At 34.6% G+C, this 21,127-nt stretch overlaps 2 protein-coding genes across 5 annotated transcripts in view; one reads left to right on the top strand and one right to left on the bottom strand.

Moving 5' to 3' along the window:
- The window catches only part of LOC117103049 (ADAM 17-like protease), a 34,266-nt gene extending 31,516 nt beyond the window's left edge, over window positions 1-2,750 (top strand). For 2 of the 4 annotated variants that reach the window (XM_033243516.1, XM_033243515.1), the window contains one exon: window positions 1,404-2,750. In XM_033243516.1, coding sequence (XP_033099407.1) covers window positions 1,404-1,512 — 109 coding nt within the window. In that variant the 3' untranslated portion in view covers window positions 1,513-2,750. The remainder of the gene's footprint in view (window positions 1-1,403) is intronic. The other 2 variants (XR_004444516.1, XM_033243517.1) reach the window with 2 other exon arrangements.
- A 230-nt stretch (window positions 2,751-2,980) lies between these two features.
- Window positions 2,981-20,812, bottom strand: LOC117103079. Its single transcript, XM_033243573.1, has 4 exons — window positions 18,861-20,812; window positions 10,349-11,424; window positions 5,820-5,829; window positions 2,981-4,750 (listed from the first exon to the last, which is right to left on the bottom strand). Exons 1-4 carry the CDS (start codon window positions 20,304-20,306, stop codon window positions 2,981-2,983), a joined length of 4,302 nt encoding a protein of 1,433 aa, XP_033099464.1. The 5' UTR covers window positions 20,307-20,812.
- Window positions 20,813-21,127: the final 315 nt, after the last annotated feature.

The following is a 21,127-nucleotide window of genomic DNA, read 5'->3' as shown; positions in this document are numbered from 1 at the left end:
CGTATGGATATATCTGTATAGTTATATTCTAATGCGAAAACGCCGAAATGAACAGTAGAACAGCAACTTTTATTCACGCATATCCATGGTGCGTGTAACCTGACCATTTTGGCTTTAAGCATAAAAACGCACGCATGTTCCACCCACTGCTATAGATACTCATCAACTAGTGTTATGTATCGTACGTTTAGTGCTTGGCTTTAATGTGCATTTTGTAATATTGTACTGTAATACATACATGTGTAGGGGGTGGGGGGAGGGGAGGCTACGTTCTGGTTAATTAATATTCAAATGAAGTTGTCATGTATCACCATGTTCCAAACTTGATTTTATACTATTTACTATTATTTCCCAGCTGCGACTAAGCTCCACTATGTGTGATCTTTTCATTCAGTTGCATGAGAGAAAGTACATGGGGGTCAGAACTGCGAAGTGGCTAAAAACTTATTTGTGTCAAAGAACACAAACGATTCTGGGACATTCATATTTTTACTTTACATAAATGACATTTGTCGAGTATCTCCTTTTTTTAGTTATATCTTATTCGCAGATGACACTAATTTAACATGCTCCGCGCTTACAAAAATTATGTGATTTAGTAAGTATGGAGTTGAACAAGTTGTCCACGTGGTTTGTGGTAAATAAACTCTCATACATTAAGAAAAGTAATTATATCATTTATATTCTAAAAATGTAGTTAATGAAACGAAAATAATTATAAATGGTGTTTAACTTGAACGGGTCGGGTCTACAGTACAAAATTTCTTGCCGTGCAAATAGACAATTTAAACTGGAATAGTCACGTTAAATTGCTACAAAAATTGCTAAAAATATTCAAACGACTGCTAAAAATCAAAGTACTATTTACCATATATAACATATAAGTGTTGCCTTATATGACCTATTGCTGTGAAGTGTTGAGAAACATTTATAAAACTACGTTAGAATTTTTATTTGTTTTACAAAAGAAAGTTCGTACGACAGTTGCAAAAGCAGATTTTTTTACCTATTAGAATAGAATGCTCATTATAAAAATTTTCCTTCGAATTTTAAACTTCTCTACTTTAATTAAAATAGGCGTATGAATTATTATTTTTGAGCCGAATATGTTAAAGAAGTATTTAATTGTGTAAATTAGGTTTACCATTTACAAGCTATGCTTCAAGAATTTCCCATTTTCTTTTATATTCAAAAATGAATTTGTGTACATTTATATTTTTGTTAAATTTTTATGCTCAAAGCAAATAAATATTTGTCATTCTGTGTCGCACGCATCTGGATATTTTGTCTTTTACGATGTTGTTTGTGTCAAAAATTCCATAGAAGTGATGTTTTGCGGTACCTATGTTTGTTTTGGTCTTGCTTATTTAACAGTGTTAAAACGTTTGTTTTATAATCCGCAGCTTTTTAACCTGGCTAAAAGGCAGTGAAGGCGGAAAAGAAAACTCCACGTCATCGCCTCAGGAACCAACCGAAGACTACAGCACATATTTAGGAGATGCAGACTTATGAATCATCTCTGTTTTATTGTACATTTATCTTAACAGAGCATTTTCATATTATATATTATTGCTTGAGCCACATTTGGCTTTCAATTAAAATGTTAGCGAGATGTACCAGTAGGCCTATGCAGCGTTTTGAGCCAAGACATAAATGAAAACGCATGCTTAAAAATATACGTGTAACCGTTAAATCAATACCACGTCCCGACATGTCTTGTTTCCCTGTTTACGCACACATACAGGATGAATGTGTTAAAATACGCCTATTATATCAAAACACAGCTAGTAAAAATTCAGAAAATTATTTTTTTTTATAATAAAAATATTAATTAATTTGAGAGGGTGTTCCAAAGTTCAAGATTGATTACAACTGTATTGGTTTGATTTTTACCATTCTCAGTCAGTGGACAGGTGTGACATTGCTTTAATTTCTAACATTTACATAGTCAGTCATTTACATAGTCAGTCATTTACATAGTCAGTTACAAGCTCTGCAACAACAAACCAGCAAACTAAGTCGATATACTTTGAACCAAAATTTCACAATAAATGGCATTAGTGCTTAGGCAACGGATTGCACGCTTTGGTACTTTTCAACAAAAAACCTATTTCAGATACGGATTTATTGCATACAACAGACTATCTTTGTAGATAGCAATACCGGTGTGGAGAGGGGTTGGCGCACCAGACCGTTACCTGAAAATATGTCAACAATGAGTCAGAAAATTGCTATTTTCTACCTGCAAACCATTTTTTTTATTACAGTATTAATCATTTTCTAATAATAGATCCCAATATGCGGAGCTGTGCCTATAAAAAAAAAAAAAGATTATTTTAAATTAAATGCAATAGACTGAAATTAGCTGCAAAGTTAAAAAAAAAATCAATGAGATTTTCAGTTGTAGACAGTCGCAAAATAATTATTTATATATATATATATATATATATATACATATATATATATATATATTGTATATATGATATATATAAATTAGACATTGTTCCACGTATTATACAGAACAGTGTGTTTTGCCGGAGGCACGTGATAAAAGGGTTGACGCATTTGGGAGCATTATATAATTTGTTTTAACGAATATTTCGTCCTCTTCTAGGAATTTTTCAGCATAGTGACTGTTCGAATACCGGTTTCGGCAATTTTTTAAATTAATAGTCAAGCGCCTTGTTGACAAAGACTGCAGAAGTACCGTAGTGGAAATATTCGTTGCAATAAATGTTAGTGTTTCTTAAGTTTACGCATCTGAGTTTTTATTACAGTTGCACAGTATTATATTTTATATGTTCCGGAACACACATGGACACATATTCTTCATATAGTACGGCAGCTTAGGGCCATATTTGGACTTAATGTGGACGTTCCGGACAAAAGCACCAATTTTTTTTTACATGCTCCTTATGGTCATAGCATTCAATTTTTGGTAAATTACTTACAAAAGCTTTGAACTGTCTCTTATACACATCTAGATGTGTATAAGAGACTTCATATATATTGAGAATTCACTTTGTTCAAAAGTGTGGGTTTGAAGGATGTTTTGATAAATTATTGCTGGATTGGAATCATCTTCACTCCAGAAATCACATTCATTTTCATATTGGTTCAGTCTGTCAGTTGAGACCTCCTCGGCCGTCCGCGTTTGTCTGCCGGAAATATGACGTATAATAGGCGTATGCGAAATACGTGTTCCGTGATAATGTGTGCTACGCTGCCGCTCGCCTCTACTTCGAGTCTCCAAAAATTGATTCCCTTCATCGTAATATTGTTCATCGCCGCTGAGTCGGACCACGACATGCCTCTGAGGAAGAACGGAACTAGATCGGATTGATCGACTTTCAGAACTAATTTCTGGAACATATACACATTGGTCTACATATGTAAAATCATTTTCATTTCTGTGTGGAGTGGGCCTATGTTGGCATGGCGTGGGAATGTAGAAAGTACGGCCACATGAGCAGTAGGTGTTTCCAATGCGTCGCCGCATTGGAACCGACATCTCATGCCGCCGTGAGTTTGATCTCGACATACGTAGATAGCCAAGGGTATCCACCGAAGATAGTAAGGCTTCCCTAGAAACCCCAGGTTCGATTGATGAAAGCGGTTCGTTTCGACGCGCCAGTATATTATCCCTCGGGACAACGCTGGACATTCTAAAATGTGGAAAAGAACAGTGTGGGATGTCCGTAAGTTCCATTCTATAAGGTTCAACTTGGCAACACGTGTGGCGTTGAAGCCTACGCATTTCAGAAGGAAACATACGTTTTATTCTTCGCTGTTTCTTGCACTTGCAACATAAGCAAGTTATCAGATTTAAAATCAATATCGCACCGGTAACCGAAATACCTATCGGGACAATTCCAAATGATCTGGAACTTCTCTTGAACTCACGATCATCGCATTCTTTGAAAAGATTAACGAAGTCCACTCCGTTGTCACATGTGCTAGGTGTCCATTGTTGCTTGACATAAAACCACGACGACAATGCAGCAGTTTCGGACTGACAATTACAATCGATTGGGTTTTCTGAAAGATTGAATCGTTCTAGTGATATCAGAATAATGAATGTCTCAACTGGAAATTGTTTGAGGTTGTTGAAACGCAAATCAAGCGATTCTAGTAGTTTAAGGCCTTGGAAAGTATCTTGGTTTACGTATGATAACTTGTTTCGTGATAAATCCAACTTTCTCAGGTCTGTGTTTTCAAAGCTGTTTGCGGGTAATGATGTCAAGCTGTTGTTACCCAAAATTACAACTCGAAGCCGTTGAAGATTTTGAAACGTTAACGGTTCGATATTAGCTAATCGATTGGAGCCTAAATTGATACATTCAATTTGCTTCATTTCTTGAAATGCGCCTTCATGAACTGAAGTTATTTGGTTAATATGTAATTCCAATTCCTCCAGCTTCGGAAAGCGCCCTAATCTCGGTATACCCGTTAGTTCATTATTCTCTAGACTCAACCTCTTTAACGTATCATTATACCTTGAAATGTCATCTCTAAATGTTTCAATATAGTTCTTTCTTAGATTCAAGAATTTAACTCCTTGTTTATTGCATTTTGGTATTTTACGTAGGTCCTTATTTACACAATCTAGTTCGTTCTCTGGTGCTGCTACACAATAAACAATGCCGCTGCGTGTGGAACACGTTATTTTTTCAGATTTTACCATTAACCTACAAATATAGATCACTATGAGAATGACCATATACCAAGATGAAGTCATATCTGCATGGGCCTACACGATTAACGCGACTTAACCTGCTGAAAGATAAAAATAGAACGTTGTCAATTTTTATTAGTATAATCTTTGTTGATGAAGATCATGATAATGGCGACAATGATGAAGATGATGATGATGATAAAAATGTTGGTGATTATGTTGATGATGATGTTGATGTTGATGATGTTAATAGTGATAATACTGATGTTGGTGATGGTGTTGATAGTGATGATGATGATGATGATGATTATGATGATGATGATGTTGATAATGTTGATATTGATAATGATGATAATAATGATGTTGGTGATTATGTTATAACGATGATGAAAATGATACTAATAATTATGTTAATGATTGTGTTAACAGTGGTAGTTGTGCTGATTTGTTTAGAAAACCAAAATTTGAATGTTTTGTTTTCACTTACGCTGTAGTTAAATATCGGTAGTTCAGCCTACTGAGACACCTGCTGTTCACAAATTACTTACAAAAGCTTTGAAAGTTCAAAACAGCCAAATACAAAAATGAACTCCTTAAATAGTAAAAATTAAACGTCACAGCAATTTTGATGAAGTCATTATCCGAACTGGAAGATATCCCTGATTTCGTGATTAGCGACTATAAACATTGATTAACAAACCAGCATTGCTGTATAGCAGGCAACTGATGGATCGGGATGAGAGACACGAATTTATTACCTCGTATGGCTTTCACATATTTATCCATAATATTATAGAATTGTTATACTAAACAATGTATCCAATAAGGTAGATTGTTTCTATATTGTGGTGCGCTCTTCGACAAATATAGGAGTGTGTTGTGTATCGTATTCTGTTTCGGTTTTGCTACGTTTAGTTCTAATTCTAACCTTCATTGTAAACAAATTAAATTACAATCGTTTGGGACTATATTTGCATGTAGGCCTATACCTGAATCGTATGATGAAAATGATCATAATATTAGTATATTATTATTATTATTATTATTATTATCATCAACATCATCACCATTATCATTATAAAAAAGTTATTATTGATAACCTATTATCTTAGGCCTACTAGATGTTTGTGGGTATTTATTTTACCGTCACATAACTGTCAACAGTTGGTTTTCCAAAATAGGTTTGTAAAGGTTAATGACGTCATTAGTTATTAGACTATAATTTGAGAACAATGCAAATAAAAAAAAATAATATATCATTATGATAAACATGGACGTAACGGCCATCTATTTATACATAGGCTTCTTATGATAAACTAACGAACTGTTGTAATGTTTCTTTAACTTAGTTATCTGCTGTTTATCTTTTTCTTTTGGTAGTACATTTTCTTCAAGTTTCGTTTGATTGAATCACAATTGCCAGTCACAAAGACTGTATTGTATGTGATATAAAATTACATAACTAAAGCCTCAAATTTATTCAAATTAACGCCATCGTCTCTCCTTTATCCCCCACAGGATTTAGTTACTCAGTGGCGTGAAGCTCGGGCTCTGACAAGCGGGTAGGGTGTGCGGTGGGGCGCGGCCTGGCATTATCAAACAGCGTTATCTCAGGGCTCATGTAAACGATCGCTGCAGTTTTTTTTTTTTTGTTTTTTTTTTTTGGACCATTTTGTATTCTCTGACAAAGCAGTTAACAGTTCATAAATGCCACAAGCTCTGAACGCGAGGGGCGAATCCAATCAGGGGCCCTACGTGGCCCCTGGCCCCAAGTGTCTGTTTGTCCGCTCCGCTTGCAAACTTAACGCTCGCTTCGCTAGCTTATTAGGGCCCCCATTAGCAGTCACCACCAGGCCACACGAACTCCGTGACACCACTGTAGGTACTACATTTAGACATCATAGATAGAAGGTGTTCCAGTGCGGACGGCCTGTACTATTATTAAACTTAAGAGAGCCGATTGAAACCGTTCATTTAAGGGGAATTCCTTACAATTAAATACATTTTTATTCTGGATTCAACTATACGTTCTAACATTTTTGAAATGAACGAAATATTAGATATAAGAAGATAGTTGTCCAAGATATTAGGATCCATAGAAGCCTTTTCAGTAGAGGTTTTATCAGGGTGCGTTTCATTCCATCAGGTACAAATCCAGTACGTAGGCCAAAATATGAAGTATTTTATCTTCTTTAAATATGTTTGTAGGTAGTGGATCAATATCACAGAAAGCAGATGAAGACTTTTCAATAAGTGTTATGATTTCTTCTATCGTGGCTGGTTCAAAAGAAACCCATGTAATCCCTGGAAAATACTAACATTTATTTTCCTTCATTGACATGAGTTTCAAAAACAATATACAAAATCATAAAAGAAAAAATGAGAATGAAAACATGCAATGAAGGAAGGCTCGGTCCCAAAAAGAGAAGTTTTGAGTTGGGCAAGCCTGAAAAAAAATATGAAAACTCGTTGGACAATAATAACTGAATTGATAAATAATTAAAAATAATTGCTTCAACGAAATAACCTGCTAAAGCCATTAGACACATCTTCCTTATTGTCATGAACAGGAAGCCTGCACTTCCCATTTCACAAGCCGAAATTTCTTGGGAGAAAAGATTCAATTTGTTTACTTCATTGCGTAGTGATTATTTTCTTTTAGTTCCTAGTAAGCATGGGCATAATACAGTACAGATCAAAAATAATTTTGCAATATGGTGTACTTTACAGATCCATGAAATAGTAGTTGGAATTTGGATGACAGATGCAACTTAATACAATCGGCCTACACACACAAGTAACAATATTATAACACATTTCATCAAATTTTCTTAAAAACAAAATTGTTTTTTCTTTTTCAAAATATAATTTTATATAGTTACAATTACCATCATTGCCTCATTATTAAGCTGTTTAACATCACGTGAACATTGGTTTTTATTTGCATTTTGCAACTTCTTAATATGATATACATGGATATGAATATTTAGAAAATATGTAAAATTAATCGCAGACCCTACATACATGTATATAGGTTCTGTGATTGGTAGGCCTATGCGTGTAATGAATGAAATACATTCATTTGCAATATTTATCATATTAAGTTCATCGTTATTTTATACAGGCCTAGATTATATTTATTATTATTATTATTATTATTATTATAATTGTTCAGGAAATTGACTGGAAAACTTCAAAAAATGTGCAGAAAACCTGAAGCTGACGTTTTACAATTGTAAAACCTTCAGTGTTTTAACCAAGTAGATTATTATTATAAATAATACTAATGATAATAATAATAATAATATTTTGTTATTATTATTATTATTATTATTATTATTATTATTATTATTATTATTATTATTATTATTATTATTTATTATTATTACTACTACTACTATTATCATCATCATCATCACCATTATTATTATTATTATTGTGAATATTATTATTAATATTATCATCATTATTCTTATAATTATTATTATTATTATTATTATTATTATTACTGTATTATTATTATTAATCTATTATCTTTCTAGTTGGTTTTCAGAGTTGTCTGATTAATTGTTAATTACTGTTCTCCTCTTTTGATTGTGCTGTCTCTTGTCTTGTTTTGCATGTGTGCGCAAAGGAACATTTGGCTACAGAAACGTGAGTCCCCTTTTCCTTTGTACACTCTCAAACGTGAGAGAAACAAATAATAATTTTTCCAAATAGGTTTACAAAGTGTAGTGACATCATAAGCTATTAAATAATTGAAGAACAATGCAAATAAAAAATAATATATCACCACCATAAACATGGACGTAAAGGCCATACTATTCATACAGGCTTCCTACAATAAACTTAAGAACTGTTGTAATGCTTCGTAAAATTAGTTATCTGTTGTTCATTTGTCATACATTTTTTTTAAATTTCATTTTGATTGAAAAAGAATCACAAATGCCAGTACCAGAGACTGTATTGCATGTGATGTACCCTGATGACAATTGGTATCGCACCCACTTTGTTTGCTTGCTTTACTTCATTGGTCTTTATTTTTTTATAAGGCGCATAACAGCTGTATTATGCGATTTATAAATCCATCGATTGATTGATTGATTGATATAAAATAGATGAAATTACATAACTAAAGCGTCAAATTTAATCAAATTAACGCCATCGTCTCTAATTCTTCCCCTGAGGAATTAGGGACTACATTGTAGAGAACGGTGGCGGAACGTTTTTGAAAGTGATGTGGGTGGTGGGGGAATTTTATAAGGTAATAAATCAAGTATGTGAGCGAAGCGAGCATCTAGGCTGGGACCGGGCCAAGGGGCTGCCAAAGGCCCCGGATATTTGACTAAGTTTGGTGTGAATTTTATTAGTTATTTTATATGCATCAAGTACTGTAATGTGACTTCATCTGTTGCAATTTGATAATTGTTGTAATGTCGACTTCCACGATCACAATGAATTACCATCATGAGGGTATCCTTGATATGGATATTCACTACGAAACCGTCTCTTTTTCCCAAATGAGTACAAAATTCCTTTCTAGGAGCAGGAAATGATACTTCAACAGTGACGGGTACAGAAATTCGTAATAGAGGGGATCCTATGGGGGGACTTGCACAGAGCGTCCACTCACACCTCAGCCTCACCATGCTGGTGGCTGAGGTAAGGAAAAATTATGATTATGGCACCTCTAGGCCGGAAATGGCACTCACAGAAATTGAATATAATTTTCTGGTTTTTTTTTTTCATTATTTTTATAAATAACAGGGAGGGACTTCCACAGTTAGAGCGTCCGCCCACCTCAGCTCCAACGGTTGGGGCTGAGTTAAGGAAAAATTATGATTATGGCACCTCTAGATGGCTGAAAATAGCATTTTCATATAATTTTTTTTCGCCATTATTTTTATAATTATAAAACATTAAGGAGCGTGAGGGGCCTGTACGGGCCGGACTCCCCCTTGAATACACCACTGTTCAATATAACATTTGATATAGCCTATCATTTTGTTTTAGCAATGACTAATTTGTAATGTCAAGCGAAAAGCTATTTATTCAATACAGTTTTTACAACCTATAATAAATTTTAACTAAAATGTACTGTAAATACTGCAGTTATAACCTTCAGAGAACTTACATCTTACATTTCTCCGTAGTGGGACAAAGTCCCTTTGCATCCTTGTATACTAAAAAATCTCACTTTATTAAACGTAAATACTTCACCTCAATTTTATTGTACATAAAAATGTAAAAAAATTAAATAGGATTATTGTACAAAAGAATATAAAATATAATAATTATAGTTTTTTTCCTTCTTTACTGATAATATTTTGGACGATATATATATATACATACATACTTCTAGGCCTCATCAGTGCAGCTAGGGTACAGACCCAAACGAAACGTTCGACCAGCTTAGGCAGAGCCCAAACTAGTCCCTCGACCACTAATGATTACAGAGCCCAACCAAGGCAATATACACAGCCCAGGTGTGAATGCAAATAGTGGAATACAAGCTATGCGGCTCGGTTCCAGTAGATACAGAGAATATTTTGTCATTCTTTACGCGTCCTACAAACTTCTTACGAGACAGCACTAGTCCGTGAATTTGTGAACAAGATCGGAGATCTAAAGATGCAATCTCTACCGTGCATCAATGGCGCCGCTGAATCTCACTAATGATTCGTTGTTTTTTCAGGTTTGTTAGACAGTGTTTGACTTTCAGTAACTGAAATATTTGTAGGCCTACATTCACTTTCTAACGCTGTAAAATCCATTGTGTTAGCACATTTCGGAGGCTTCCATGTGCTACTTGCATTTTTGAAAATATTTGACAACTTAATAACGTCAGATTGACAATTACAATTGAATGTATTTCCTGAAAGAATAAGTTTATCTAGGGATATAAAGTCGAGTACTGTTACAGGAAATGCTTTCAAGTTTGGGTTGTGGTCTATTCTAAGTGTTTTCAAATTTGGGAGGTTTTCGAATAGCTCAACTCCAATATGCGTAAGTGAATTTCTTGATAAATCCAGGGTAGTCAGACTGGTAGTACCGGCGAATGATTCATTTGGTATAGTCAACAACGAGTTGTTACCAAGGTACAGCTTCTTGAGGCTGCTTAGATTTTGGAAAGTTGAAACGTCAAACGATTTCAGTTTATTTGATGCTAAATTTATGATTTCTATCCCTCTTAGTCCCTCTTTGAATGATTCTTCATGAATAGACTCAATGAGATTACGGTGCAACAGCAGTTCTTTCAAGGAGTCCAAGCTACCGAATGTTTCTGGTTCAATTTCGGTTATTTTATTATCCTCGAGACATAGCTTTTTAAGTTCATTGTAGTGTTTTAGATCATCCTCAAAATCTTGGATCTGATTCTTCCTTAAATCCAAAGATTCAATACCTGCACCGTTACAGTTTGGTATCTTACTTAGATCCTTGTTAATGCAGTCTATTTCGTGAACACATTTTGCACAGTTTATGTTTCCACGTCCAGGTTCATTGCAAGTTATAGGTGAGCACTCCTGTGCACTAATGGTATGAAAGTCAATTAAGTAAGAACCAATGAACGCCAATGTAAGTACGTGCTTATATAAAGTAGGCCGAAGAGGACTATCCATACTGAAATGACCAAATGGCTCGCAAAAAGTGTTGTGTAAACAAGACTGGGGACTTTGGTCAAGTTCCTTGGTAGATATGTCGTACCTGAATAAACTGTAGACCTTTATAATACAGGGCTGGTCCTTTCTCTAGGTCGAGTCACACTTGATATGGTAAGTACAAATAGGCCTACTGATGTTAATATATCACCGAACTATCAATCTTTGTCGCGATCCAAATTTCAAAATAGTATTAGTAGTGGATTCCTACTATTAATAGAAATATGATTGTAACTGCTTATAATGGGAGCTACCCTACACAAGTTACTTTCAGGATATTAATAGGGCATCTAGATTCTCAATGACTCGTGTGACGATATAAATAACGTAACTTTGGTACTGTATTTTCCCGGCGATATTTATAATTCAGTGCTTTGTATTATTTTATTTTTTTTTTTGTGGTAGGCCTATTGACCGCAAGTTAAATACATTTTCATATTGTATGCAAACCCTTATTATGAGGCCCAATGGTGTGAGTAAATCCTTCGAGAAAAAAATAAATAAAAGGTCGTGCGCTTATAATAGACGAATCCAAGAAGAACTACGCCCTCTGTTGTCGACATCATTACTGGTGGGGGGGCACTGATAATAATATTCGATGAACGATATGGTATTATGTTAAACGAATTTGGTTTCGAATTGTTTTATTTTCTAATTTTTTTTTTAATTTTCTAATTTACCAATTTGTATATTGTCCTACTAGTATTTTATATAACAGCTTATGTAACAAAGTATAGACTTCCTAGAAGCTGGTTTTCCACTAGGCGAATTTATTCGCGCGAATCGAAAGCGTCGTTCATGCGCATGTGCATTCACATTTCTATCGGAGTTTTCGCTTTAACGAAATTGGTAGTTCGAACCATAGATAATACCTCCATGGTTCGAACTATTTCTACTTTTTGCAAAGCGAACACAAAACACGAGCTGTATAGTCTTCAACGCGTCCAGGCTAAAGTTGACTAAAAACAGGTGGAAGAAGTTAAATAAAAAATAATTATAGGTCTTACGTCCTAACAAAAGTATGTTGAACGTGATAACAACATAATTATTTCTTATTGTAGCTTTGCAAATTAACTCTAAAAAATTATAGACAACATGCGAAAGATTTTTGTTACTTTAACGATTTTTATATATCGGCGAGAAGGCGCTGTATTTTACAGTTCAACGGCAATTGTGCAGAAAATAAAGTCATTCAAAGTCATACAATTACTAGAATTCTATATGCATATAATATATGCCTTGTGCATAGTTACCAACCGTCTCGCATCGTGCGAGACGGTCCCGCATAAGTGATTTTGGATGAAACCAAGGCAATTCAACCAGTGAGACCACTGGGAGAAATCAAAATTTCCAAGATTGAGTCTAAAAAAGCCCAAGATTTCCAAAATATTAATATATATACATAAACATCTTTTAAAAGTCCATCAGTAGGAAAATAATATAAAGAATTTCTTAAAAAAAAAACATTCTATAAAATTTCTACGTATTTTCTAAATCCCTGTTTTATAGAGTTTTAATAGATTTTCTACAGGGTCTCTATAAATGTTTTCATGTAGTTTAAATAGAAATCCCGAAGAACTCCTATATAGTTCTACAGAGCGTTGGTAGAGAATCTAAAGAAATTTTATAGAAAAAAATTCTAAGAAAAGTCTATAGAAATTATTTAGAGTATTTGTATAGAAAAACAAGATTTTATAGAGTTTCTTTAGAAATATTTCTATTTTCTATAGAGCTACAAAAAATTACTAAAGAACTTTCCATAAATCTGTTTTATTGAATTTATATAGAATTTTTTGTGCACATATGAAGCTTTTCCAATGAATTTCATTATAATGTACTGTAATTTGTACTATATAATGAAACAGTGTCTGGATTTTCGAGATCAACTCGTTCGTTTTGATTGAACTGCGTATAATTTTCTTAAGGTTTGGGAGGGGTGGTGTTGGTGGGGAATGTCTTAAATGAATTAAAATCATAACATAAACAAAATGGCAGGGCAATTATCTTTATTCTATTTGTATTACACAGAATATATCCTAGAAGCGTCTCATAGCCCTACTTCAATAGAAAAAGACGCTTATTTTTATAACTTCTTTCTCCGGGAAGTGTGAGGTGGTAAGAATTAAGTATTTTTGATGAATTTTATTTATTTATTTGTAATTTTTTTAACCAGAATAAAATCACATTCAATGAAGAAAGCTTACAATTACAAAGAGATAATAAATTTAACTACATTGTTATTAACGGTGGTCATGGACACAAGTATAAAAAGGTATGACCAAATGAGAAAAGCAATTTCTACCAGGGGTGGCGCCAGGATTTGCCCGACGGGGGGTCCGAGGTCCCCGACGGAGGGGTGGGGGGCGACGCCCCCGACGAAGGGTCAGATTTCCCCGACGAAATCATAGTGGGTGTGGTCGATCTTCGATTAAAAGGCTTCGATAGTGGTCCAGGGGGCGAAGCCCCCGAAAATTTCGACAATTTAGGGGTTTCAAAGGCTTATTTAATCGATTTTAGAGTGTACTAATATGTAGAAAATACACATAATTTGTTTTTCTCCCCGACGAATTGTGGGGGGTTGGGGGTGAAGCTCTCCTCGACGGGGGCCCTGGCTCCCCCGGCCCCGCCCCTGCTGGCGCCACCCCTGATTTCTACCAAGTTGTTTCTACCATAACTTCTAATTGTCAAATTAAAACACTGAAAAGCATTTGAAAATTATCAGACGGTGCTGGATGTGGCATCTACGTTCTTGTTTAACTTTAGCCCTACGTTGAAGTAAACAACATATCCGCCAATGGGACACATTAAGATATGCATATCTTCCTTCTTTTGGAAAATGAATATAATGCTTTAAACAACGTAACGGCCTTTCAGGAGAATTGAAAAACGTATAGGTCTTATTTTGAACAAATAAACAACCCTCATTCACAACTGTCAACTATGGTGTTATATAAGGCCATTAGCAGCATATTTGTTTATTCATTGATAGAAAAAATTTAAAATTAAATATCATTCCAAAAATTCAAAGATTTAATGAAAAGTCAACAGTCGGCAGATACCACTGATCTCTAGTATAATAGCTGAATTGCTCATCGGCGGCCAATCCTTACAGAGTGAGGCCTCCAACGCCATGTTGGAGGGCCTAAGTGACGTACATAGAGATATAATAAGACGTACCAGTTTTGAAAGTTTCTTTTGGCATTTGTTTAAATTATAGTTAAAAATAACGATTTCTTGCAATACTTTTCAATAATAAATTTAAATTTAACATAGGATTTTTTTCAAAACATCTAACCACTGCGACTGTTTATGCAGTTTTCAAAAGCGCAACGAGGTCGCGTTTTTATAGTGACGTCGATCCCTACCAACGCAAATAACTTCGCTTGCGCTTTCTTAAACTGCATAAAAAGTCACATCAAGTAGTTAGATGATAATAATCACTACGTTAAATTCAAACTTATTATTAAAAAGTTTTGCAAGAATCGTTATTTTTAACAATAATTTAAACAAATGCCAAAAGAAGCTTGTCTAAAAGGATACGTTACTTAGGCCCCCAACAAGGCGTCAGTGGCCTCACTAAACCCACCAAAAAGCAATCCAGTTATTATAGTAGAGATCAGTGGCACGTATCCTGCTACGCAACACGTACGTACATGCGCAAGTACACAGGTTCGTACGTCACATCCCCGAATGTAAACACGGAAGTAAAACTCCTCTGTAATATTTAATTACAGGGTAGATGCTTAGTTCAATGACAATAATACAATTTTAATTTAAATACAATGATAGGTACGCCTGCCCAGTTGCCTGCCGACCCAGCTGAATCAGAAAAACGTATGTGATTTTTCATCAATGGGCCCAATAGAATAAGCCTATTAATATGTTTCTTACATAAAAACACGAATTAAATTTTTATAGATACTCCAAGTATTGAAATACACGCCATCGTGTTGGGATTCAATATTTCGACATTAATTATGTCATCATCAGGAATGATTTCCTGATGATGACATAATTAATGTCGAAATATTGAATCCCAACACGATGGCGTGTATTTCAATACTTGGAGTATGTATTATACTTTCTTAAATTTGTATAGCTAATACAATAAAAACAAATTTATTGGCAAATGTGTAAAATAATTGCTGACATTTTAAAAAGTATAATAATGACCGATAATTGATTTATTTAAAATAGTCCTACTATTCTACTCTCTTCATATAAATAAATGTTGGAATTTGGAATTGACGTAATTTCAGGATTCAATATCAAATTATGTATAAAGCCTTGCCCTCTGGTGAATAGCATGGGTTTGGGGTGACAGGGAACACGTACCCCAACTATTTTTAAGGGGATGGTCCCCTCACTTTTCGCCAGCAATGTAAATTCCTAAGTAAGTCCAGCATATACATGAAAATTGTTAAATTGATCTGCATAAATGACTAGATTTTAACGAAAGACCACAGTAGCACAGAACATCTTATTTTATACCAAGTTACCGGTGCTTCCGTCCACAAACATCTGAATTAACTATAATACACGACTCTAGTACGTGTGCCTTTATTATAGCTTAATTGGAGAAGTATGAGAAAAAAACATTGTAAAGGTAAGTCAATGGTGCCGCTGCGTGTGGAACACGTTATTTTTTCAGATTTTACTCTTACCCTAAAAATATAGATCAATACGACTATACCAAGATGAAGTCAAATCTGCATGGACCTACACGATTAACGCGGCTTAACCTGCTGGAAGATAAAAATAGAACGTTGTCAACTTTTATTAGTTATTAATTGCTGTTGATGATGAAGCTGATGATAATGGTGATGATGATGATGATGGTAAATGATCATAATGATAGGCCTATTGGTGATTATGTTGAAAATGATGATGATATTGATGATGATGATGTTGGTGATGATGTTGATAATAATGTTGTGATGGTGTTCATGATAATAATAAAGATGATGATGATGATGATGATGATGATGGTGATGATGATGATGATGATGGTGATCATAATCATGATATTGATAATGATAATGATGTTGTTGATTATGTTAATAATAACGATGATAAAAATGACACTAATAATTATGTTAATGATTGTGGTAACCGTGGTCACTATGTTGATTTGTTTAGCAAACGAAATATTGAATGTGTTTTGTTTTTTTCACTTACGCTGTCGTTAAATATCGGTAGTTCAACCTACCGAGATACCTGCTGTTCACAAACTGTTTACAGGAGCTTTAACAGTTCAAAACAGTCAAATACAGACATGATCTCCTAAAAGTAAAAATTGAACATCATAGCAATTTTGAGATATTCCTGATTTCGTTAATCCAATAATCAGCTCATTGCTGTAGCAGGCAACTGATGAATCGGGTTGAAAGACGAATTTATTACCTCGTATGACCATCACATATTCATCCAAAATATGGAATTGTTATATAATGTATCCAATAAAATACCTTGTTTCTATTATTGTGGTGCGCTCTTCGCGACAAATATAGGATTGTGTTGTGTATAGTACTTTGTTTCGGTTTTGCTACGTTCATTTCTAAATTTAACCTTCATTGCAAACAAATTAAATTACAATCGTTTGGGACTACTTTTGTATATACCTGAATCGTTTGTCATGCATTGAAGCGAAATTTAATGAAAATGACAGCAAAAAGATAATGATGACAATAATAATATTAGTTATATTATTATTATAATTGTTCAGGAAATTGACAGGTAAAACTAAAAAAGTGCAGAAAACCTGAAGCTGAAGTTTTACAATTGTAAAACCTTCAGTGTTTTAACCAAGTAGATTATTATTATAAATAATAATAATAATAATAATAATTATTATTATTATTATTATTATTATTATTATTATTATTATTATTATTATTATTATTATTATTATCATTATTTTTATAAATATTATTATTATTATTATTATTATTATTAATCCATTATTTTACTAGTTGGTTTGCTGAGTTGCTGTACACTCTCAAACGTGAGAGAAACAAATAATCATTTACCCAAGAGGTTTACAAAGTGTAGTGACATCATGAGCTATTAAATAATTAAAGAAAAATGCAAATAAAAAATAATATATCACCACCATAAACATGGACGTAAAAGCCATGCTATTCATACAGGCTTCCTACAATAAACTTAAGAACTGTTGTAATGTTCCTTAAAATTAGTTATCTGCTGCTCGTCTTTCATACATTTAAAAAAAATTTCATTTTGATTAAAAGAAAATAAAAAATGCCAGTAACAGAGACTGTATTGCATGTGGTGTACCCTGATGACACTTGGTCATCTAGATAAAATTACACAAAGTAAAGCGTCAAATTTAATCAAGTTAACGCCATCCTCTCTCCTACCTCTTTCCTCTTCTGAGGAATTAAGGGACTACATTGTAGAGAATGGTGGCGGAACGTTTTTGACATCTAGATGTGTATAAGAGACAGGGCATAAGGTAATAAATCCAGTATGCGAGCGAAGCGAGCATCTAGGCTGGGAGCCAGGGGGCCACCAAAGGCCCCCGGATATTTGACTAAGTTTGGTGTGAATTTTATTAGTTATTTTATATGCATCAAGCTACATTAATATGACTTCATCTGTTGTAATTTCATAATTGTTGTTTATTTATTTATTTATTATATTTATTTGTTCTTTATACTGGGTTTCCTCATCAGTAACAAATTACTGTTCTCCCAGAGGGCCCAGTACACATAAAACAGTCCACGACACACAAGACAAATATACACACATGATGCTTAACACAAACTAAATCTCAATATGAGGTTTAGGGAGTGGAGTTGTTTTGGTCGTGAGAAAAAGTCTTGCAACTGACAGGAATTGAACCCATGACTCTGGAATTGGAAGGCAAGCATCTTAACCACCAAGCTATTCAACTCCACTTTTCCCCGATGAGTACAAAATTCTCAGATAAGATAGTATATAATACATACTCCAAGTATCGAAATTCCTTTCTAGAAGCGGGAAATAATACTTCAACAGTGGCGGGTACAGAAATTCGAAATAGAGGGGGGCCACAGGGAGGGACTTGCACAGATAGAGCGTCCACCAACCTCAGCCCCACCGGTTGGGGGCTGAGTTAAGGAAAAATTATGATTATGGCACATTTAGATGGCTGGAAATGGCATTTTCAGATTTTTTCGCCATTATTTTTTTAATTATGAAAAATTTAGGAGGGTGAGGGGCCTGTACCGACTGGGCTTCCCCTAGAATCCACCACTATTCAATTTAACATTTGATATAGCCTATCATTTTGTTTCACAAATGACTAATTCGTAATGTCAAGTGAAAAGTTGTTTTATTCAATACAGTTTTTACAACCTATAATACATTTTAACTACAATGTACTGTAAATACTGCAGTTAACCTTCAGAGAACTTACATCTTCATAGTTAATATAAAGAGAACTAGAGCTCTGTCTCTTATACACATCTAGATGTGTATAAGAGACAGGGTATAGATTCTGTGGTTGACTGGCATTTCCTTCACACCATTGTTGTTCTTTTATAGTTATCAACACAACATTGATTAGCATTTAAATCTACCTGTACATGTATGTATGGTACGTCGTATTGGTGGTGGTTTCTGGTCCTATTAGTCACTTCGTCTCCCACGATTGTACTATTCTGATATCCACAGTTTCTAGACAACAACCTGTCTTGCTCCTGTGATTCTGTCAACAGTGATGAAGAAATTGTGGAAACATATTGCATTCTATCCCTGTCAGGATTATTAGTCGCCGTTCGTTGGCCTACATCATCTCGTTGATCTTGTGGAGGGCATGTTTTCCTTTTTTTTATTAAGCAGACTAGAAACAAAACGAGACAAAAAACAATGAGTATCACCAGGGCTATCGCCAGTGCTATCACCAGGGCTGGTTCCACCATCACATACATAATGTTAGATGATTCATTGTGAGATGATTCATTCGTCCTTGTAACTCCAAGTTGATTCGTGGTATCATACTCTTGTTTCGTTGATCTTTCATGATTCGTTGTTTTTTCAGGTTTGTTAGACAGTGTTTGACTTTCAGTAACTGAAATATTTGTAGGCCTACATTCACTTTCTAACGCTGTAAAATCCATTGTGTTAGCACATTTCGGAGGCTTCCATGTGCTACTTGCATTTTTGAAAATATTTGACAACTTAATAACGTCAGATTGACAATTACAATTGAATGTATTTCCTGAAAGAATAAGTGTATCTAGGGAGATAAAGTCGAGTACTGTTACAGGAAATGCTTTCAAGTTTGGGTTGTGGTCTATTCTAAGTGTTTTCAAATTTGGGAGGTTTTCGAATAGCTCAACTCCAATATGCGTAAGTGAATTTCTTGATAAATCCAGGGTAGTCAGACTGGTAGTACCGGCGAATGATTCATTTGGTATAGTCAACAACGAGTTGTTACCAAGGTACAGCTTCTTGAGGCTGCTTAGATTTTGGAAAGTTGAAACGTCAAACGATTTCAGTTTATTTGATGCTAAATTTATGATTTCTATCCCTCTTAGTCCCTCTTTGAATGTGTCTTCATGAATAGACTCAATGAGATTACGGTGCAACAGCAGTTCTTTCAAGGAGCCCAAGCTACCGAATGTTTCTGGTTCAATTTCGGTTATTTTATTATCCTCGAGACATAGTTTTTTAAGTTCACTGTAGTGTTTTAGATCATCCTCAAAATCTTGGATCTGATTCTTCCTTAAATCCAAAGATTCAATACCTGCACCGTTACAGTTTGGTATCTTACTTAGATCCTTGTTAATGCAGTCTATTTCGTGAACACATTTTGTACAGTCTATGTTTCCACGTCCAGGTTCATTGCAAGTTATAGGTGAGCCGCACTCTTGTGCACTAATGGTATGAAAGTCAGTTAAGTAAGAACCAATGAACGCCAATGTAAATACGTGCTTATATAAAGTAGGCCGAAGAGGACTATCCATACTGAAATGACCAAATGCCTCGCAAAAAGTGTTGTGTTTACAAGACTGGGGACTTGACCCAAGTTCCTTGGGAGTTATGTCGTACCTGAATAAACTGTAGACCTTTATTTAAATACAAGCCTGATCCTTTCTCTAGATACAAAGATTCGAGTCACACTTGATATGGTAAGTACAAATAGGCCTACACCTGATGTTAATATATCACCGATCTATCAATCATTGTCGCGATCCAAATTTCAATATAGCCATTTTAGTAGTAGATTCCTACTATTAATAGAAATATGATTGTATCTGCTTACAATGGGAGCTACCCTACACGAGTTACTTTCAGGATATTAAGAGATATGCATCTAGATTCTTTACAAGTATCGATGACTCGTGTGATGCTATATATATAACTTTGTTACGGACTTTTCAAGCGGTACCGGTAATCCAATGCTGTGTATTATTATTTATAGCCGGATGTCTGTTTTTTGTTTTGTTTTGTTTTGTTTTGTTTTTTGTTCTTGTATTGACCTGTTATTTAATGGAGCGTCACAAGTTAAATCAGTGACGGATCTTGGATTTAGGAATGGGGGGTGGGCGGGGGAGGTGGATAATGCGATTTGCAAAGCACGATGCGGGTGGGGGGCGATGTTGTGACAAGGGCGCAGATATGTTTCGAAAGTTGAGGGACAGGTGAGGTGAGGTGAGCTCACACCCACCTGTGCGAATATTTTTCGGAAAAAATAGCTCTAGATGACCGGAAAGGACACTTTTATGTAATCAAATTCATCGTCATCACATCACCATTATATAGTAAAAATGAATTGTTCAAAATT

This window comes from Anneissia japonica, unplaced genomic scaffold (genome assembly GCF_011630105.1).
Source record: "Anneissia japonica isolate Jap-2015-1 unplaced genomic scaffold, ASM1163010v1 scaffold284975_len822289_cov185, whole genome shotgun sequence".
Classification (NCBI taxonomy): domain Eukaryota; kingdom Metazoa; phylum Echinodermata; class Crinoidea; order Comatulida; family Comatulidae; genus Anneissia; species Anneissia japonica.
This window is presented reverse-complemented; position numbering and strand designations above follow the sequence as displayed.